The 23,877-nt window shown below is 41.1% G+C and overlaps 1 protein-coding gene across 2 annotated transcripts in view; it reads left to right on the top strand.

Moving 5' to 3' along the window:
- Nucleotides 1-23,877, top strand: part of ITGA6 (integrin subunit alpha 6) — a 73,801-nt gene that overhangs the window by 11,545 nt on the left and 38,379 nt on the right. For both annotated transcript variants that reach the window (XM_075180630.1, XM_075180631.1), the window contains exons 2-3: nucleotides 22,522-22,646; nucleotides 23,728-23,807. In XM_075180630.1, coding sequence (XP_075036731.1) covers nucleotides 22,522-22,646; nucleotides 23,728-23,807 — 205 coding nt within the window. The remainder of the gene's footprint in view (nucleotides 1-22,521; nucleotides 22,647-23,727; nucleotides 23,808-23,877) is intronic.

Raw genomic sequence — 23,877 nt, 5'->3', positions numbered from 1 at the left:
TAGAGTCGGTGCAGCCCGAAAAAAGTCCTGTAACCGGGAACGGGAGGATGTAATGAGTGTGGATGAGAGACGCAGAAATAATTTTTTGTGGATGTTACATTAATATGGCAGTAATCTAAGCTATGATAGCCTTGCATAATAGAAACAAAAGACAAACAGTATAATTGAAATTAAAGGATAAAACAAGTGGGAAAATGTAGATCCCTATAGCATTTTCCTTTATGTAAATACGTTATGTAAAGAAGTAACAAAACATCAAGAAAAGCCAAGACTTAAGCTGGGTACACACCTATGCAATTATAGATCAGACCACATGATAAACGACTGTTAGGTCCGTTATTGCAGTGTATGCTCCCACGATCATGTCTTATCGGACCAAAATACGTTGCATCGTTTGAATTGGATTTATAATTTTCCTAAAAATCACGATCAATGATGGAACGATGTTGAGCAAATTTGGAAGTGTGTGTGCACTAACGACCGTCTAACACTTCTGGTTATGAGGGATGCAGATCTCAGATCTGATGGTAAATTGTGTAGGTGTGTACGTCATACTTGCCAACTCTCCCGGAATGTCTGGGAGACTCCCGGAATTTGGATCGGTTTCCCGGACTCCTGGGAGAGCAGGCAAGTCTCCCCGCATCCCACAATTCCTTGGTAAAATAGCGCGATTCTCGGTCAATCGCGTCATTTTGTCCAAAATGACGTGATTGACCACGCCCCGCCTCCTCCCGCCCTCTAGTCTCCAGGACTGCACTGCCTTAAAGTAGGCAGGTATGATGTACGCATGAACCGGCATGCTGATTGGGACTTTCAGTTGTTGGTAGAATCGTTACAGAGATCGCATCTGAAGTAAGATTGCATAGGATCTTTACACAATATATAACCCGCAGCCTTAGCTCTGGTTTATAAAGACACATTTTGGTAGATTGCTACAATTTCATGTTTTCATGATAACTGTCCTAAATATGCAGCACTACCGGGATCATTGATCCCTATGGGACCAACTTATTAATCATTTTTTTTCATCTAAATTCCCCGAAAACTGCTGTTGTGGGGGATCCACCGCAAATCTAACTATTGTTCAACTTTCTGAACAGTGCATCGCAGCAGATATCATAGATCATACTTACCAACTCTCTCGAAATGTCCGGGAGACTCCCGGATTCTGGGTAGGTCTTCCGGACTCCCAGGAGAGTATGGCAGCCTCCCGCATCTGTCCACTTCCTAGTGAAGTGGGCAGCATTAAATCCAAAATGCCGCGATTCTCAGGGAAGTTGACCCCACCCTGTAAAATTAGGCGTTTGCGTTATTACGCCGTTATTGCGATCTTCGGATCCCTCACCACATCTTACTGCTCTCCCCTCCTAGATAAGATAGGAGAGGGCTCTTCCTGTTGAAGATTTTTAATAAATACACACAATCTTTCAATAATTATCTTTGTTATAAGGATTGAAAGGATTCATGTTAAAAAGGCGTTCATTAATAAATAGCCTATGTGAGAATCTTCTCCCAATACACATATGATTGTGTTAAAATCCAATGTGCATTTTATTATTCAGTATAAGGTGTGAAATACAAGATTTGGCTATTTTCTGGCAAGAACGTTGGTCAATAAATAATCCACCTTATTGATTTTAGAATGTTGTTTGAATTTATATCTCAGAACAAGCATATTATCATGCGATGATAGAGAATGTAATTTATTCACTACAGTTAATCTTTGTTTTTTTTATTCCTGTAGATTTAATAGATTTTTGGTTTAGTTGATTTGAAGAACTATTAAAGTTTCCTATAGACCTTGTGACACTGGCCACCGACTATGTTGCTTTAGACCTAATTGACCACAGATCACAGCTCGTGTCGCTCACAGAAGTAATTGTGTCCAAATTGTACACAGAACCAGCCTGTAGTGCTTTGGTTCAAAGAGTTGACTTGAAATGTGGACTTTTTGGTATGTAAGTGACTACTTTATGTTCACACCCTTGTGTAAATACATTTTATATTTATATATTTTCAGGAGAATTGGGACAGTTGGGAGTTATGCTTCTGGTGGTAATGGAGCTTGAAAAGACAAAAAGATGTGTCATTTAAGCATTATTAGGTATAAGCCATCAGGAAAATTGCCCATTTTTTAAACAGTTGTAGGCAGAGCGGCCTGTCTCTGCCGAACGGACCTGCACATAGTGTGCAGCCGTTGGCAGCAAAAGTTGTCAAAAAGGGGGCGGGGACTAAATCGTCCTTCTCCCCCCCTAAATCACCCCAGGTAAGAAAAATTTCTAGATCTGCCCCTGGTACAGGGGCCTACATGGAACCCAAGTATGGTGGCTCTAACAAGCTCCCGAAGCAGCAGTGATCAGTCGCGTGATAATCTCATGTGTGAATGTTGAAATGTAACACAATTTCCCTAAAATATAACATCTCACAGACAGGGTCCTCTCTGTCCTATGTCTCATGTCTGTCCACCTCGTACAACCAGGCAGTGGCGGAACTACCATTGGTGCAACGGGGCCCATGGAACCAATGGGGCCCGCTGCATGGGGAACTAGCAAGCTGTGGGGCCCGGTTCCTTCCTCCCCGCTTCCCGGCACCGGAGCCCACAGATCACTAGTTCCACCTCTGCAACCCTGATGTTCTGTCTTAAGCTGAGTCTTCTGCTGTTCACTCACACGCATGGAATTCGTAGCGTTATATGTGCTAGCTGTGATTGCGAACTCATGACTGTATATGTATGTTTCGTTATGCTTAATTGTATAAATGTATCTGATAGTGTGTTTATTATATTTATGTATGTCATATTTGTAAGATGATTGTCCAGCGCTACTGAATCCGTGCCATACTTGTCAACCGTTTCAAATTAGTCTCTGGGAGCTTCTGGGAAGAGGTGGGCGGGAATTGCATCATTTTGGCCGCGCCCCCTGCTATGAAACACCAAACGGCACTGCATTACATAGCGGGGGCGGGGCTTAACGGTGCAATCCCATCATTAAGCTCCGCCCCACAACGATCCGGGAGGATGCCTTCTCTTCCGGGGTCACTCCCCGAAATTTGGGAGCCTCCCAGAAATTCCGGGAGAGTAGGCAAGTATGAGGGGTCCTATAAATAAACAATGATGATGAGTACTAATTTCACATAATACTTTTGAGATATTATTTTTGTATATAAGGCACCACAAGAATATGCAGCACCTTACGGATGTAGAGTGTATTACAGAGACATACAGGACATCCAAGAAGCATAATACTGTGCAATGTATGTAATAGGCAGGGTGTATAATGAACAACAGACGTTAAGAGCACACAAGAATCATGATACAGGTGGACGAGAGTCATTCAACTTTTCAAATCTGAACCTGGTTGGCTGAGCCATCCGCCTAACATAATAAAAGTACTAATTGATCTTGCTGGGAAACACATGGACACACATGAGTCTGTGTGTTGGAAAACAGATGACGTAGAAGGAAACTTGTGTGTTTAATCTGTGGACAGAGGAGGCCTGGAATGTTTTTGCAAGAGATACGACTAAATACTCTCCTACCAGTTAGGTTTTCTCTCTTGTGTCACTAGATTGGACTTTGTCTAGTAGTGAGTGTATTCTCTCTCTTCCCTCATATATGACTTTTTCCATTATTTTACATAGTTGTAATTCCTGTTAGTAAAATGTCGCTATTTATGGAATCCTATGTAAAATAATAATTAACGGCCAGTGTGCTGTTTCCAATTGTTTAACTGTAGCTGTAAATGTTTCATATACTTTTCATCAGTACAATTTTTTTTTACCTTCAAGTGTTTGCTGATAAGTAAAATTGTGTATAACAGAACATGTAGTCAGTATGCTTTCATACACATGTGATTCCCCTGTGTTATCCCAATGTCTACGCTTTGTTCCATTCACATGATGTTTAACGGTGCAGCGATACACCTTGAATGAAGTGTGCAGTTTCCCTGAGCGTAGTGTATGTACACAGACGTTCAGTACAATGCAGGGCATAAGCAGCATGGGACATAGACACATTTTGTGTTATTATTTTCTGAATGCATTGTCCCAGTGTTTCCCCAACTTTAATATGTATGCCCCCTGGGCTCTTCGTAAGGATATTACCATACTTGTCAACTTTTGGAAACTTAATTCCTGGAGATCTCGGGCAGGGAGCGTGGTTGGTTGGCGAGAGGTGTGGGGCGCGGTGAATTTTGGCCCCACCCCTACGATAAAAAACAGCATTTTATTACGGGGGCGGGGCCAAAATTTCATGATTCACCGCAAATTGCTTCATTTTGAGGAGCAAGTTGCGATATGTGGGATACTTGCCTGCTCTCCTGGTAGTCCAGGATACTTACCTGAGTTTTGGGAGTCTCCCGGACATTTCGGGAGAGTTGGCAAGTATGGATATTACAAGCCTCATTGTAGGTCCTTTCTAAGGTGCATTTCTGTTTCATTCAATCCTAGGGGCTATATCAGGGATCTCATGGGTGCCTGTACCCTAAAATAATAGATGATTAACCGAACATCCATGCTGTTAACTCAGTATAAGTATCAATGTTCCCTAATTCAAAATCTGTTGAAACACCTGTGTAAAACCCTAAAGTCTCCTACTTTCAATAACTTCCTATGTAGAGTGTTGCACAGTGTTTAGTTATCAGGGCCTGATCAACCACTAGGCTGACCAGGCTGCAGCCTGGGGCGCTGGGTCCCGGGGGGCGCTGCACTGTGGGTATTTTTTTTTTTTTTTTTAAAAATAATTTTTTTTTTTTTTTAATTTTTTTTTTTTTTTCCTTCATTCATTTTTTTTTTCGGGGTGGGGGAGGCGGGGGGTCGCCGCGGGGGGGGGGGGGGGGGGGGGGGTCGCTGCGGGGGGGTGGAGGGCTCGACGATCAAAAGCATTGGTGGTCAGTGGTTAGCAACACACAGCCAATCGCCAGGCTGCCTGTTGCTGTGCAGCAGACAGGAAGCAGGACGTCTTCACTTCCTATCTGCTGATCTGAGGAGAGGAGCGACGCTGGCACAACTACAGGTAAGTGAAGGGGGGAACTGCCCTGCATATCTATAGGGAGGGGGGGAACTGCCCTGCATATCTATAGGGAGGGGGGGGAACTGCTCTGCATATCTATAGGGAGGAGGGGGGGGGGAACTGCCCTGCATATCTATAGGGAGGGGGGGGGGGAACTGCCCTGCATATCTATAGGGAGGGGGGGAACTGCCCTGCATATCTATAGGGAGGGGGGGGGGAACTGCCCTGCATATCTATAGGGAGGGGGGGAACTGCCCTGCATATCTATAGGGAGGAGGGGGGGGAACTGCCGTGCATATCTATAGGGAGGGGGGGGGGAACTGCCCTGCATATCTATAGGGAGGGGGGGAACTGCCCTGCATATCTATAGGGAGGGGGGGGACGACTACCCTGCATATCTATAGGGAGGGCAGAGGAGGGGGGCTGATATATGTGACTGGGGGAGTTTTGATGTGACGGGGGGGGATAGCTAGCTAGCAGAGTGGAGGTAAGGAAAATAGCTGCAAGGGGGATGGATGCAGGGTGGGAGGTAAAGAAAATGGCTGCAGCAGGGGTTAAGGAAAATGGCTGTGGGGGGGGGTTGTGGTTAAGGAAAATGGCTGCAGGGGGTATTTAAAAAATAGAGCAGCTTTGGGGGGCAGAATCTCATGATTGTGTGGTGGTCACATGGGTGGTCTCAGCAATCACTAGAATACTAAATATTAGTGAGATGGGGCTGGTAGAGGTTTGTATTTGATTGACAACAAATATTCAGATATTGCTTATATATGCCTGTCCAATGGGGTACTTTTAGCTGGCCATAATGGAGTGTTTTGTTTTAACTAAAGGGCCTAATCATTCAGGGTTTGCATTATAATACATTTTTGCATTTTCAAAAAAGGACGCCAACTTTCCAGAAGCCAGCGAGAGGATAACAAAGTTGCAAGAGAGAAGAGCAAGAACAGGTAAGAGACAATGGCACAATCTGTCTAAATTTGAATGCTGGAGAATACACCTGAACATTCATATTCAGGAGTGTTCCTATACACAGAGCCGGATTTAGACCACATGGGGCCCTAGGCAAGATACTGGTTTGGGGCCCCCTCCCTGAAAAAATCCATAGCACTATAGTTTTTTTAGCATAACATATACCGATATTCAGGGGCTGGCTGGAAGACTTTAGCCCGGGGGGGCAAGCACATATCACTGGCCCATAAGTAGCGACCCATTTTTAAAGGGTGGTCTCACCACCAGCCCTGGGAGGGCCCTCTGGGGCCAGCTGGGCCCTAGGCAATTGCCTAGGTTGCCTAATGGTAAATCCGGCCCTGCCTATACACCTATATATTCGGAGGGGGGGGGGGCGCTGCGGCCGTATTAGCCTAGGGCGGCCTGAACCCTTAATCAGGCCCTGTTAGTTATATAGGTATTGTCCATCCTTTTATTGGTAATACATACTAGACCATGGGGTATATTTACTAAACTGCGGGTTTGAAAAAGTAGGGATGTTGCCTTTAGCAACCAATCAGATTCTAGTTATCATTTTGTAGAATGTACTAAATAAATGATAATTAGAATCTGGTTGGTTGCTATAGGCAGCGTCTCCACAAACCTGCAGTTTAGTAAATATACTCCCCATGTGTGGTGTCTTTACATTAGGAAACCCATTTAAAATCACTGGTAGCCTTGATGATTGTGTGCTTTACAGAGGAGATATGGCTGTTACCTAACTAGCCATCTGTTTTCTGCTTCTGCAGATAGTGACTTGTGCTTTCCAGATTAGCTGTGTTTGTAATCTGAGCACTTTATGGTTTCTGTTTTTTAGACCAACAACTGTTTTAAAGGCTAATTGAAAAAAATTATTTATTACCATCATGTGTATATTTATACATTCAACAAGTTATCATTTATCCAAAATAAAAGAATGTTATTAATTGTGTTAATGTGCTTTTAATTTAATTAAAAAAAAAAAGAATTTGTGGAGTTATCACAGTACCTCTTCTCCCTCTCAGTCACTTGTCACTTTTCACTGTGCTATAAAACATTGGGGCCTAAATATCAACCTGGTTTATCATTAAAATCTCCCGATACACACCATCTGTATCGGTGACGTAATGCCTGTTTTGGGTCTTTTTAGAGTGTAAAAAAACCCCACCAAGCATTACATCACTGTGGGCGGGGCCAAAATGATGCAAATGGCGAAGCCCCGCCCCCTCCGCCCGTACATTCCAGGTCTAATTTTATTGAAGTGGGCAGATGGGCCAGATGCGGGAGAATCGCCAGCTCTCCCGGGAGTCCTTGAGACTGACCCGAATTTCGGGAGTCTCCCGGCCGGACATTCCGGGAGAGTTGGCAAGTATGGTTAACCCTATACTTGGAAAGGGTTATAATAGTCAAAACCAGAGTTCTATTAATACAAAAATATAGCAGCAGGTCTTATTATAATCACACATGTAAAATATTTGTTTGTGTCACTTGGATACTGAAGTGGACTCTCATGTTTTTGCCCCCAGTAATATGCAGGCATGAAAAAATGCTTCGAATGTAGTTAGTCATTTTGGACCTTATGTAAAGTTGAATGTACTTTACGCTAAGCGTAAACTGCTTCCTTTACTCTACCAGTATTCTGAGCTGTACGTATCTTAAGACATATGTGATGCGGAATAGTACGCAAAATGCATATCGCTATCAGTATGGATCTTACACCCGGGGGAAAGCAGATGCAATAGATCCTCCTAACAGGATGCAGGAGTAACGTATATAAATGACACTTGTCTGCATGAGATTATACAAGGGCTTCAAGTTTTTCATGTTTGCATCAGAAAGGACTTGTGAGAACTAACAATAACTGTCATAAATCCCTGTAGTCAGATAAGCTCCCAGAAATATCTGTGTTTATATAGCCTCAGTGTGTCACAGGTTGTCTTTCATCTCAATATATTTCCAGACAGACTGATTAGAAAGTCACAAATATCCATTGTTAGATGAATTTTTGTTCCAATTAATTTAATTCTGACATATAATTTTTCTTTATTTGTTTGACAGTTATTTGCAGTATTTGGATGACTGACTCTTTACATTTACTAAACATGTAAAAATAGTGCATATGCTAAAATTCATATGACTTAGAAGGTGAACTCTCCCCCTTTATAGTTTGTACTAGAAGGTAAATAAGACACATTTTAAAAATGCAATTGTAAAAAACCTCCCTTGTATGTCACACTGTAGAAATATAAACATAATAGGGCCTGAGTCATTAAGGAAAGTAAGGCATATTTGCCGACTTCTTGAAGTCGGCGTCCGGGAGCTGCCGGGGAGAGCTGGGTGTGTGGGGGGCGGGGCTCAGCAAATTGCATCATTTTTGCCCTGACCCCACGACATAATGATGCAAACGCGTTATTTTACAGCGAGGGGAGTGGTCAAATGCCTGATTCCCTGAGAATTGCAGCATTTTGGAACTAATTCTGCCCGCTTCACTACTCATTCTGCCGGCTGCCCTACTCTACCGGGAGTCCGGGTGACCCACCCGGAATCCTGTGGTGTCTCCCGGACATTCTGGGAGAGTTAGCAGGTACGAAGTAAGGCAAAAAAAGGAGTATATGTTCTCCAGGACAAACCATGTTACAATGCAATGGGTGCAAATTAGTTTATTATTCTGCACATAAGTTACCTACTGGCTGTTTTTTCATTTAGCACACAGATACTTTATAGCTTTATTTTTACACTGAAATTTAAAGTTGATCTAGGACATGCCCTCCCCCAAATCTTAATCTGTCCCCACAATTTAAATTTGCCTCCCCCTCCAATGCAACATGGATTTGCCAAGGTGCAAAGTTACTCTTGTTTTTTTGTAGTGTTTAAAGAAAGAGTGGCAATGGTACATGGAAGCAAACTACCAGTGCTGCGTCTCTATTTATTTATTATAATGTGTGTTAGTACTATAGTTATAAGTTATAACAGTGTTGGCTCATGTTAACAAATTGTATAATCACTAGGTTAATGTCAAACTTAAATGAGTGGGCTTTGTAAGTAGTGTTGCCCATTCATAGGGGGACAGTGTTTGGGTTTAAAAATAAGGGTGCATGTACATTATTTTGTAACCCCCCCTTAGCCCTTTCACTGGGACTGCCACACATGCTGCCATAAGTCACCCTGCCCGGTAAGTACTTTTCCATTATCCTTTGGCTATTGCCTCCACTGTAGTGCACTCTTTTTTTAATCTTCATTTATTTCCATTATAATATTTCAGAGAATTCAACCCCCAAGAGTGAGTTTCAATAAACTACCTTATGTTGGGTCATAGAGGGTTGCACAATAATTTGAACACTATTGCCCCTTCGTTTGGTGCTTTTGTACAGTTTCTTATGTCATTAATGCATTTTCCCCAATTTTTGGAGATGGGAAAGAGGGGCAAAGTTTTCACACATAAGAACCACCCTAGAACCACCCTAAGCCACACCCCATTTCACCATGGCCACACCCAGCCTCCTCCCCTAATGAGAATGGTATATTTGATGCAAGAAAAGACTAGATGCCCAAGGTAACGCCCATCTCTATTGAGTCTAACCCAGGTCATGCTCCAAGATTGATTTTGCTCCAGATCATTTCTGCCCCCACCCCTTGAACTGATCCCCCCCCCCTCTCCAAAAACTCCATTGTGACACTGATCAGGGTCATGCTCTTCAAAATTCATCTTCCTCCAGCGGTGTCTCCCAGACATCAGTACCCTGATGGTGGGCCAGCAGCATGGATTCATAGCAGCAACAACTCTCGGTGAGTCTGGCAGGTGAGTCCAGGCTGGCACTTGGCACTGCCAGATGAGAATTACAGTGAGTGCCAGGCCTCAGGGCAATGTGAATACGGACAGATATAGGGTGAATTGGGATGAACCGGGGTGCGGCAGGCACAGCGTATAGTGGGGGCACTTTAAAGCCGAGCATTTGGCTACTTAGTGCACTATTACTATTTAATAATATCACACAAGTTAAGAAATAAGTTATGTCTGTGTGTATATATTAACATGTTTGCTAAATACAATTTTGAAAAGTTTTAATGTAATGAAAAACAGTATATTAATTTCTTTAAGTTTTTATGCTGCAATGTACAAAACTGAGATAAGCAACTTTGGTCTTTCTGAAAGATAACAATGTGGTATGTGGTCAAAACCTCAGCAGACGACGTGTAAAGGGTAGTGATGGTTTCAGTATCTAGATTGTCCATCAGGTGACAAACGTGGCAACTTCATGAGGTTTATTACCAACAAATTCAAATATCGTTTCTCAAAATTTGTTTTACTTTACTGGTCAGATTTGTTAAACAGTAAATATTGCTTCATGTTTCCTGAGTGTATCATTCACTTGGTAAATTTTCCTTAATACAGTGATAATATCTCTGTATTTAGCATGTGCTGTCTATTAATAATTGATACTACTTAGGGTGCAAGCAGAGAATCAGATATGTAGAGAACATTGGGGGTAATTTATTAAAATTCCAATTACGGAATGTCAGAATTCAATAAATACTTGTGATAAATTTATTAAAAGAATAACTAGACAGTCAATTTTTAGTTAAAAATGCACATGTCTGAGAAATAGCTAATAGTGTGACATGTTCATATAAAATGTAAAATGATCTTTATAAATAGAGTGAGAGGCGTTATATTACTTGTAGTGGTACAAAATGTTGGTTTGTAAAGTGGTTGTATTTAATTCAAAGGAGAATTTCAAAATATTTATAATATATTATATGTCAATTCCAAACATCTTTTTTTTGCAAATTTCGTCAGTCTGATGCTATGTTTTATACCATTGTTCAAAGCATTGCTGCCTTGGACCTTGAAGTTTCAATGATGGCACCATGATGGTACCATATGCACAGAGGTTATACGCTCTGTGGCCACTTTGTTAGGTACACCTGTAACTCATTAATGCAAATATCTAATCAGCCAATCATGTGACAGGAGTTCAATTCATAAAAGCATGCAGACCTGGTCAAGAGGTTCAGTTGTTGTTCAGACCAAACAACTGAGTGGGGAAGAAGTGTGATCAAAGTGGCTTTTGACTGTGGAATGCTTGTGACAAGGTGATTTGAGTGTCTCAGGGACTGCTGATCTCCTGGGATTTTCACAACTCATCACACACAACATTCTCAAGAGTTTACAGAGAATAGTGTGCAAAACAAAAACATCCAGAGAGCGACAGTTCTGTGGGCGAAAATGCCTTGTTAATGAGAGAGGTCAGAGGAGAATAGCCAGACTGGTTTAAACAGACAGGAAGACAAGAGTACTTCAAATAACCGTGTATTACAACAGTGGTGTGCAGAAGAGCATCTCTGAATGCACAGAACCAATAGTCGATGGGCTGCAGCAGCAGAAGTCCACACCGGGTTCTACTCCTGTCAGCTAAGAACAGGAAACTGAGGCCACAGTGGGCACAGGCTCCCCAAACCCGCAAAGTTGAAGATTGGTCTGACAAACCTCAATTACTGCTGTTACATGCAGATGGTAGGGTAACAATAACCACATGGATCCATCCTACCTTGTGTCAATGGTCAGCAAATCTGCAGTAACTGCGTGATGCTGTCATGTCAACATGGACCAGCACATTGTTGTATCCATGCCAGGAAGGAGTCAGGCTGTTCTGGGGCAGAGTGGGAGGGGGGGGGGGGGGGGGGGGGGGGGTCCTACCCACTACTAGAAATGTGTCCCTAATACAGTGGCCATAGAGTGTATGTTCTCCTCATATCTGCATGGGTCTCCCACAATCCCAAAACATATTTATAGGTTACATGGATTTCTATAAAATTGTCATTAGTACGTAGTGTCTGTTGCTCACCATTGTTTTAGATAATGTTACTTTTTAATTGTGGCACATACATTGATATTTAATCATGTACAACTGTGTAATCAGTACATTTAGCATGGCCGCAGGACCGTTTTTAGTGGCTGTCTAACAGTGTAAACCGTAACTGATTTAGGGTGTTGGGTTTGTGACTGTGTGTACCACAATGTGCCCAGACAATGGGATTGTGTGTATTTCGGAGCATTTGAAAGTATTAACCTCAATATAGTTTTACCGTTGTAGCAGGAAGTGAACAGCTTAAAAATGAAAATAATTAGAGAGGATGTGGTATTTTGAAGGAAGCCTAGCTATAGACACCGCTAAGAGCATTGAAAGTTCTGACGAAGGGCATTAGGTAAAGCACTGTGTATTCTTAAAGCAGTAATCCCACAGAGTTTTGTGGCGGAAGTGGCTGTTTAGCAGAGGAGCATAGTTCCAACTATACAATCTAATAGAGTTGTTCATTGCCGTTACACGTTGTGCCAATCCCCATTGTACTTGTAAATGTACGTTTTACAGAGTTTTTATATTAGTTCAGTTGTGAATTGCGCTTAATAGTTGAGTTAACAAATTTGCAAAACAAATTTTGTACCATGGTATGCTCTTCATCGTAATAAACTATAGTCATACTTGAAGAAAATGCAGAGTGCAAAACAGAAGCCCCCCACCACCAAGGGAATACTTTTATAAAGAGAAACTGTTGCACTGCTATTTCCATCACTGTATAAGTACATTTACTGGCACTTGTTGCAGTGTAGTGTGATTTATAGGCTTTTTCCAGAGTAGGAAATATATTGCATGTAGCGGCACAGTGGTTAGCATTGCTACCTCACAGAACTGGGGTCGGGAATTTGACTCCCAACCCGGGCCCTGTCTCTGTGGAGTTTGTATGGGTTTCCTCTGGGTGCTCTGGTCTCCTTCCACAATTCATAGCTTGTGGGAATGACAAATATTCTCGCTGTACATTGCTGCATACTATGTTGGTGCTATATAAACAATAATAATATAACGTAGACATACTTACTGCTTGTAGTGTTTTTGGTGAAAGGCACAGTAGTAATCCCCCTGTCAAAACCAGGAAATCCACGGTATTGCGGTACCTTGTATTACTTTGAGTAAAGCGCAGCAGCCGTGTAATCGCGGACCGCCAAGCTAGTTGAGTGTGCCCCGCAGTGTCAAAAAGCTGAAATTTCAGTCAGTTAAGTTATTGTTTTTCACAGGCACCGTCACTCACACTCTGCTTGTTCCAGATAGAGCAACGCCTTTAACAAGACATCTTTCACCTGGTACAAAATGTTTTACTCCCCTGCTTCCCACTTAATTTACTATTACAGTTACTAGTGCTGAATTAATTGAGTAGTTAATTAATTGAGTTTTATTTAACACCAATGGATCACTTCATCAGTTGTATGATTTAGTTTGATGTTATAGTCTTTGTTAATATCAAATATTGCTTATACGTTCTTTTTACCAAAAAATAAATATATTTGCACTGGTTGAAATAAGACTTTACATAAATATATATCTATCTATCCTTGTGTTTATATGGACTCTCACTAGTGTTATACAGGGCAGCAGAAATATGTTGGCGCTTTATTAGGGAAAGATAAAACTCCTCAGGAAGTCACACATTAAAGTTTGCCGCACTAGTCAATAAAGATTATGTTTTGAATCAGATCCCATTAACCAGCCCCCTGCCCATCCCCCACCCTCTTGACAGATTGAACTGAATGACTGCTCCAGTCCAAATTCTTTTCTACTTTTGGCAAGTCAGGACTTTCCATTACTTATCTCTTACTTTCCCTGGGTTTATAAATCACTTCAAGCACTGAATGCAGAGTCAATACCTTGTTTTGATGTAATCCAACACCTCACATACTGAGACGCCAACTGTGGTCTGTGCACTCTCTAGTGACTGTTCCACAAGTGTAAGTGTTAATGCAATCTTCACAGTCCATTGGTGACAGAAAATACAGCAATGTGTCATTTTATTTGCAGGTGTTTCCTTGTCTCATACAAAATGTTCATAAAACGCCTGTAAACCTACAATTAAAGTTACCTTCCATGAAAGAACAAAACAGCGTGTTTACCGTGTAATAGATGCAGCGCATTTTATTATTAATTGTTAGCTACCTGCAGTCTTGATGTTTACTCCACCAATCAGTTTACTTGGAATCATGTGACCTTCGTATAGGGCTAAATTTACACATGAGCTGAGTTTTTAGTGACAGGATGACTTTCCATTCTGGTCACACTATCCGACCATTCGGCGTTCGGACCAAGCAGTTGGTTCACTTCTGCTTGGGGCCTATAGGTGTGGTGGTAAGTGGGCCATCTGCCAATCACATTTACTCGCACGCTTAATGATGGTAGTACATTATTGGGAATTGTGCTTAGTTTTGGGTCATTATCGCCAGCGATATTGCAACATGTCTGGCCAGCTTCCTGCTGGCTCCACACAGGCAGATTTGGCTAGTACAAGTGTCTGACTATTACACAATGTGAGCCCTATACTAAATTATCAAAATCTGATTGAAATTCATGTATCCAAATCATATTTAATAAAGTTGGCGCTATTGGGGCAGCACAGTGGCTTAGTGGTTAGCACTTCTGCCTTACAGTACTGGGGTCATGAGTTTGATTCCTGACCATGGACTTATCTGTGTGGAGTTTGTATGTTCTCCCCGTGTTTGCGTGGATTTCCTCCGGGCGCTCCGGTTTCCTCCCACACTCTAAAAACATACTGGTAGGTTAAATGGCTGCTATTAAATTGACCTTAGTCTCTCTCGATCTGTGTATATGTTAGGGAATTTAGACTGTAAGCTCCAATGGGGCAGGGACTGATGTGGTGGGAAGCTAAAATGGACTATTTTATATGTAATCTAGACTTTTTCTTTTGTAATCCAACTTTGATTTGTGACTCTGTATGGTATACAGATCTGATTGGTTCAGATGGGATTGTAACATACGTGACCAGTATTAATGTGCTCATACACATTGAAATGTTGATGGCCAATTAGGCAATTTTAGACCTAATTGGCCGTGAATAGAGATGCTCACTGACCCCCGTGAAGTGGTTTTGGTTTTGGTTTTTGAATCTGGATTAGCCTTGTGTTTTGGTTTTGGCTTTGGATTTTTTAGGAAAAATCCTAAAATATGCTAAAATCACGTATTTTTGCTCTTTTTTTGTTCCTACATTATTATTAATCTCAATAACACTAATTTCAAGTAATTTCCAGTCAATTTTGACCACCTCACAGATTACAATATTATTTTCATACACTTTCGGACAGATACTGCAGCGACCTGGCTATATGCTAAGCGACAGAGCAATGACACAAACACACGGCAGTTCCTACCACATCTAGGACACATTGACACACAGCAGTGGCAGAAAAGAAAAATGGTGCAAGATGGAATTGTCCTTGGGCCCTCCCTCCCACCCTTATGTTGGATCTTAAAAAGGAATCCAAAAATCGCGAGATCCGACGACGTAACAAAGACGTTTTGTCTCGTTTTCGATTCCGAGGGCGCGCAAAAGTACCCCTAAGATCTCCTAAATTCGACTGTGTTCGGTTCTAGAGGAACTGAACCTGAGCATCTCTAGCCGTGCATATGTAGAATAAATACTATAGATCCGAATCAACATCTGATTAGGAGCTATCGGGTCTCATTCTCTTCTACACAAAGACTAGAGGGGGAATTGGAGTCTCTATTACATTGCAGTGCAGATATAGATTATGAATTATAACAAGAGATAATTTGTATTGGGGAATAAATAAAAGGATGAGCTGTTTAATATTTGGGACATGCAGCAAAGATTGTTATATTTATAAGTATGTTATGTAAGTTTGTTGCACAATATTAACACAAAGCAGCTGCTTCATTATCTGCCATTTGTACCAACAAGAATCGCTGATATAATCTAGCGTGTGTGTTTTGGAAAATTACATATTTAAGTCTTAAAGGTACAGTCCCCTGTGATATATTAATAAAAATGTTTATTTGACCATGGTTACCTGAAAGGAGACACGTTGGGGCTCATGAAAATTTGGACGCATTTGCTCCCCAAACATAGCAGGAAAAGATACATCATACTTGCCAACTCTCCCGGATTTTCCGGGAGACTCCCGCATTTTGCGAGAGTCTCCCGGACGAGTGTGGCAATCTCCCTGATAGGAAGTGGGAAAAATTCAGTTTAAACTCCGCGATTCACCCGATTTGCGTCATTCCGTCACGGGGGCGGGGCCAAAATGACGCGATTTCGCCGCCCCGCCCCCTGCACGCCCACGTCCCAGCCGGCATCTCCCGGAAAAAGAGAAAAAGAAATGTTGGCAAGTATGAGATACATGCATGAAAAAATTGCATTTTCCGCATATGTTCATTAGGACGCATGTCAAGGTGCGTCCATTTGTACATCATTAGCATCTGCGGCAGATTACACCAGGAATAACAAAACGTTATACTTTATGTCCTAGGATAGTGTAGAAAAAACATATAGATGTGTCCTGATAGTGTTATTAGTAACTGCAAATGTTGCATTACTCTATTTGTACACAATATAATAATACAATGAACTGTTATATACACAAGAGAATGTTGTCTAGACAGTGTTATTAATAACTGTAAACATTGCATTTACCATATAAAATATAACTAAATACAAAACAGAAATTAAACAATCAAATGGGAATCTTCTTTCCTTCGTCCAAATGAAAATATCAGTTAAGCAATGAGAATAGATAGCCCTGACTTCATATAATATAGCAGGGACACTAATGAGTTATGGCTAGCTATTTTGTAGCTGGATTTTGTACATTCAGAGTGCAAAATTGTGGTCTACTCATAATGACGCCCATAATGTGTATTAGCAAAACAAGAACAAACTTCTAGCAATATGTTGCTTCTTTTCTTCTATCATACTTTTTAATTTTGTTTAATTTCTTAAATAAATCATAAATCGTATTTTTAACATATGTCACTTTTGTGTGTTTTCAAATGTTTAATACATAGGTTATAGTGTGCCTAGAAATTTTTTTTCACGCAAAGAGTAAATTTCATTCTATTTCTAAATATGGTGATGAGATTTGATCTACGGGACCTTCTATGTGCCATAACAATAGTCCTTTTGCAGAAAGCCTGAACTCTCTCCAATAAACCATAGGATGGCCTGGTTAACAATCCCTCTAAATCCATTTATCTTATTAATAATCTGTCTTGCAATATAAAATGTTGTTCTCGGATATTGGTGTAAACGTATCAACATTCATGCAGCTGATCAATACTTGTCCAGGAATATCCGCTATCAGCGCAGTTTCTGCCATCTGTGGTTTAGTAATTTTATGGCGTATAAATGACCATTGTTATCTCTAATGTGGAGTGTCAGGCTGTGATGTGTGTTACACTTCACTTACTGTTATAGGGTTATTCCATTTACATAGTGGAAGAATTTCTTAGGTGAAGTGAACTATACTATATGCATGCATTTCCTTCCAATAATCAGATAGATCTGTGTATTTATTTACAGAGCAATCTGCTGAGTCTTCTCAAATGTCCAATATTAGTAATAAAAGGTTAAACAACTGCTGGCACTCTGCTAACTCTCAGCTCACCGTGTCTGTCACCTGTACACAGCAGACATTTTGTGGGCAGAATCAATTTCCACGAGACTGTACATATCTCCCAACATTTATCCATGCACAATAGGGACAAAATAAGCCCCGCCCAATCTGCCCAAATTCTACCCCCAACTCACACAAAAGGCCCACCCTCCGCAGTGCAATCTCCACCCCTTTCATGGTCCACGAATTGAGCCACGACTTGGGACAGTCCTGTCAAAACCAGGACACTTGGGAGGTGTGTAATGTAGCCTATCAAGGGATTCACTAGGAACTAGCACCTCACACCTCAGTAATGTAGATGGTTCATAGTGAATTGTAAGGTAGAATATTGATTCAAACCTCATCATAGCTACCTCTACTGTGTGTAGGTGATATGTACACTTGGAAGTATATATTTCGAGGCACAGTTCGTTTAACTTTCAAAGATTATTTTTAACACATTTGCAATGCAATTGCCTGAACTATTCATCAACATTAAGCTGGGTACACACACTACAGTGTTTTCAGCCAATTGTGGGGCCAATCAGCCAAAAAACTACTTCGGGCATGCGCCCGAACTTCCTATAATGGTGGGAAGTGGTGTCCCGTTGCTAAGCAACGGGACGGCCAGGATAAAATTGACAATTGAGTCAAAAATGTTTAAAAATTGTAAGGTGTGTGCACATGAACCGACCGACCAATCAGAACTGCAATCGCTGGTACAATCTGTTTGGATAACACATTGGTCGGAAATTTTCTGTAGTGTGTACCCAGCTTTAGGGGACAAAGTGTATTAAGCAATGTAGTAACTGATAATCTGTCTTTATTGTATGCCAAATAGGCTATGACGTTTTGTCACCAAGGGTTATATATGTGATTGGCAGATGATCGATCTAAAGGTACATGGGAGGATCCTGCTGCTTAACCTGGGAGTCCTCAGTGCCCAAGTTTTCCACACACCTGGCAGCGTAGCAGTGAACGGGACATACCTCACAACTTTCACAAAATCTGGACTGTTCCACCTGAATCGGGCCTGAAGGGAGGTATTCTCTATAACAATAGGGATGATAGGTTACTGACAATTTTCATGAATGCAATAAGCTGCGTTATGGATCGTCGAGCATACAGGAAGTAATCACTGTGTACTGATATCCGTCATGATGTCTGTTTTCACAGTGCTCAATATGTAGGACACAAACAAAATAATACAAATTGTGTGTATCTGTCTTTAGGAAGCACTGTTTCAGTAAGTATAAATGCTAATAATCCATTCAGTGGTCATAACGCTTTACCTGGTTTAAGCCTTTTGTCTTCTGTTATTGGAAAAAGGAACAACTTTTTTTTAATCAAAATTCTCCATAATGTACCATTTTGTTATCCTGATATCTGTTATCAGTCTTTTCCATACTTGGCAACTTTAGAAAGTTGGCCTCTGGGAGATCCTGGGGGAAGGTGGTCGTATAGAGGGACTCGGCAAAGCATCATTTTACTGCGGGTCAAAGTGACGCGATTCCCCAAGAATCCCATCACGGAGGCTCCAAATTCTGCCCACTTCACTAGGAAATAGGCAGATGCGGGAGATTGCCCTACTCTCCCAGGAGTTTGGGAGACCTACACAGAATTCGGGAGTCTCACGGACATTCCGAGAGAATGGACAAGTATGTTTGAGGTGTTTAACACTGTCCATCAGTGCTAAACAATGCTGTTATTATTCCCAATAAATATGAGAATTCAGGTAGAACGCCTCTGGTGATATTGTCATGGGCCACAGCGCTGCCTGGTAGGATTCACACTGGTTCAGATCTTGTTTAAACTGACGTCTGCATATGTGCCATGGATTACAGCACATCGTTACACTTTACACCCTCAATGCTCCATAATAGCAGAATTATGTTCACAACTATACAAATAGCTACTGCACGTGGCAGTTGTACAGTATGCATTGAGAATCTGCTGTGCAGTGCATCCTGGACAATGGAATTCTAATATATTATTAACATAATACTCAAAGTAGGGTGAACAGTTCTGAGCAATAGTAATTCAATCTGTGTACAGAAGACAAAGCTTTGTATGCTCACCTCACCACCTGCTGGTTAAAAGTGGTATTGTACCAGTAGGTGAAATGGGCCTGTGGATGCTTCCATGTGTGTAGGCTGAACTAGTTTATATCCTATAGATTAGCTAGAAACATTAGGAGCACAAGTCATGCAAATGAAAACTGCTATAGGAAAGATCCCTAATCCCTAATAGTAATCCTCCTGTGTCCCAAACATCCATTATGTTTATGATTATGAGTATACAGTTATTTATTGTTATATTTTTTTATATTATTATTATTATCGTAAATCTGTAAGGCGCCACAGTGCTCCGCAGGGCCGGAAATATTTGTATTTGTGATTGTTTTATCATAAATATTTAGATCACATTCAACATATTTTTTTCTAATATATTAATTTGTGTATAAATTTGTGTGATCCGAGTGTGAGCGATTGAGCTCTATTTATTAGAGTTTCTTAAGCAATGTTAAAATCTTACTCAACCTGATTGCTGAGCAGCCTGATTTATCCAATTTGCCCACACATGTGACTTGGACACTTAGGGCTAGATTTACTAAGCTGTGGGTTTGAAAAAGTGGGGATGTTGCCTATAGCAACCAATCAGATTTTATCTGTCATTTTGTAGAAAGTACTAAATTAATGTAAGCTAGAATCTGATTGGTTGCTATAGGCAACATCCCCACTTTTTCAAACCCGCAGCTTAGTAAATCTAGCCTTTAGCCCCACAGCCGTATCTGCAAGTGTATGGGCACCTTGACAAGATTTGACTGGCATAATTATAGGTGGTCCAGATTACAGTAACCGTAATTCGTAATCCATATACTAAAAACAGTAAAAAACAAACCGACAGGGTGATACATGTAATGATATCTATTAGTATTTATAAAACACCAAATAATCAGGCTGTCACTTTAAGGCAATATCTGCAATCACAAAAGTGAAAAGAAGACAATTAAGTGGCGCCAAGTTATTATGAAATAAGAGTAGAAAAAAACAAACAAAAAATGTCATCATCAACTTTGAAGCCGCTTTATTCTTTTCTTGATTTAAACAACATATTCACTGGTGTTTTTTGTATATGTGTTTTATATTTGTTCTAAGCACTTGGTAAATGCATTGGAATGTTTGTGACACTAAAAATAAGTGCAATGTAGTTATCCATTTGCATTTTTGCTTGTATTACGGTTAGGGCCGGATTAAGGGAATGGAGGCCCCTGGGCTAAGGGGGCCTCCATTCCCCCGTGAGGCCCCCAATGTGAGCCGCCCACCGCCCCCCGTGAGCCCCCCCCCAAGCACTTACCTGTCAGTACAATCCTCCTTCCACGGCGCGCTGTAAGCTCCTTACTGAGGAGATCTCGCGAGAGTTTGTGAACTCTTGCGAGATCTCCTCAGTAAGCAGATTACTGAGCGGCGCCAGGGATGGAGGACTGCACTGACCGTGCTCAGCAGCATTGATCGGGCTGGGGGCGCCCCCGCCCCCGGATCAATCAATAATGCTGCTGAGGACTTTGAAGGGCCCCCTGGATGCCCGAGGCCCCTAGGCTATAGCCCAGTTAGCCCTATGGTTAATACGGCCCTGATTACGGTAATGCTTTTGTATTTAGACTTGTTTTAAGCATTTGAAACTATACAATGATGTCTAAAATTCATATCAAATGCGTTGCTGATGCATATGCGTTTTATCCTAGCATTTTTACTACAGTTCAAAATAAATCTGAAACGTAAGCGGGTACGTGGCCTAAATTGTGTCCTGACTGTATAATTCACTTTAGTCACTATGTGAAATTGTGAATTTATGGACATCTTCCCTATTGATTCCGACATTGTTCTACTTCACCACTTAGCTCTATTACTTTCCGCCCTCAGTGACGTCCTATAGCCGTCAATAGACCTTTATGTCCACACTCACCACAGATGTCATTATTGTATAACACTTAGATGTTCCGCTATTACCTTACCAGCAATACATCTGCAGCTAAGTCAGAATGAATATTAAAATCTGTTGAATTGTTTGTATGTTAGTAGTGACAATGTTCTTGTTTTTTGTTTGTTTTTTTCAGAAGGATTTAAGGCAACAACCATGTACATTTCATGTGTTTGTGGTTTAGCAGGGGAGTGTTTGTGTATATAAGAGCTATTCATCTTTAATTTCAAATTGATATTTGAAAAAACCCCATCTTGTGACAGAAATATATATAGGTATACATTCCTCTGCTCTGATATGTGACATAACATCGTTCTATATATTACTGTAAGCTATTGTCCTCTGTTATCATTCATATTGTGGTCAGATAGGCCACATGAGGCGATTTTGACAATAAATTTGTATAGGAATAAAGCCGACCAAGCATTAAGGTAATCCTGGCTCTCATCCTATGTGCCAACTTCACATTTTGGCATTAGGCAAGGTCCGACACTAGGCCTTAGGGCCGAATTATTTCTGGCTTATACTAGGTTCTGGTCATACTTGTAGGCAGCTTTCCGGGAGGGGGGTCTGTTTTTGGTGGGGGGGGGGGGGGGGGGGGGGGGGGCGTGTCCACACGTGGTGCACTGTTAGGCTCCGCCCCTGTCAATCTTACCCAATTTTGACCAACCATGACGTCGCGTTTAGCCCTCCCCCCACCATCTTAAACACCAGTGACAGCTGGATCCGGGATTTTTGCCTGCTCTCTCGGGAGTCCGGGAGAACTCTCAAAAATTCGGGAGTCTCCCGGACATTCCGGGAGAGTAGGCAACTATGGTTCTGGTAAAATGGTCAGAATGCGACCACACACAGGACAACAGTGTTTAACTTTGCATTTTTACGCCATGCCTAATCTGACATAACTTCATTTTCGCTTGCATTGTTATTGGGCATGTAGCTGAACAAATTTCAATATCTCTCATGATGAAAAACTTAAATACCTAAAATATTGTGTGATAAGCTCCCAAAATGTTCTGTACCTGTAAATGTTATTAGTAGCTCTTTTATAGAAAGCAACTTGTACTGGGAATTACGTAGAATATTAAAAAGTAAATCTGGATTGTCTTTCTCTTTATAGATTGTTGGTCGGTGCACCCAAAACTAAGGCTTTCCCCACTCAGAAAGCCAACATAACGGGTGGATTGTTTTCTTGTGATATTACAGGCACAGCCCCATGCACAAGGGTTGTGTTTGATGATACAGGTAAGATTATACCTAATATTTCCATTTATATACTGATCTACATAACCCATTACAGCTTCATTTATTCTCTATTGTGTGGATGTGTTAAAGGCGTATTTTCCCTATAACTATTAGTTAACAATTTACTGCTACATATAACTTATAAATATTGCATTGCTAGCTGAAATATAGGGGAAAATGTACCCTTAATAGTCCTATGATATCCACATTATCTATAGCCGGGACCTGTTACTCATGTTGATTAATAGAATATAAGCAATGATTTTACTACAATGCAATTATAAGGAATAACATTACTATTATATGATTATAACTACATTGTGTCCTGCAGATTATAACAGTATTAACATGACTTGTGATTTTAATGGCTATAAAATACACCTACAACTCTGTAGTCATGTGAAAAAGTAAAATTATTGTTAGACAATTCCTAAGAAATTTATAGGTAGGTTGAGACCTAATAGTGGTCATCTTATAGGTAGTGGTAAAATCAAGTATTTTTGTGGAATAAAAAAAAAGTTGTGTGCCCTTCAGCAATGCGGGTAACTCCCTCAAAAATACGCCTCTCATCCGCTTAATCTCATTTAAGTTATATCACACTGCAAAATTAAATCTAATTTTTCATGTGGGTGCAAAATATTAGTTGTACTCACTTCTAATTCATACTAGGCAAGGAATGACCACCCTCCCCCGTTAGACGGCAACTTTATCTCCCCCGTAGTCCCCGCCATCTTGGCCCACAACGCCAGATGCTTCATGAGATAACTGGAAGGGTTTGCAAAAGAAAATAGCGTGTGCACGGTGTTTTAGAGAGTACCTTTATATCTTACACAATTACCCCACAAATTACCAGAAGCAAAATAAATCTCAGTGCGGATCTCATATAATGCCTTCATTTGGCTGGACTATCCCGAACCCAGAGAGTGCAGTGGCCCCATGGTAATAATATGGGCGGGGTTTGGGTAGAACTGGGCGTGGTATCAGGGGTGTGGCTTATCTGTGTCTCAGTTTTTGCTTTTTAAAATGTTGTAAGGTGTAGAAAAGGATAAATAATCTAATAAAAACCACTACCATTTTTCAGTTGATTTATCAGTGGAGAGTAAAGAAAACCAATGGATGGGTGTAAGTGTTCAGAGTCAAGGACCAGGAGGAAAAGTTGTGGTATGTAGTTTTTTTTTTTTAATTTTCTTTTTTAAATTTTAATGGAAATATTAAAGGGACGCGACAAGTG

Source organism: Mixophyes fleayi, chromosome 7 (genome assembly GCF_038048845.1).
Source record: "Mixophyes fleayi isolate aMixFle1 chromosome 7, aMixFle1.hap1, whole genome shotgun sequence".
NCBI lineage: Eukaryota > Metazoa > Chordata > Amphibia > Anura > Limnodynastidae > Mixophyes > Mixophyes fleayi.
This window is presented reverse-complemented; position numbering and strand designations above follow the sequence as displayed.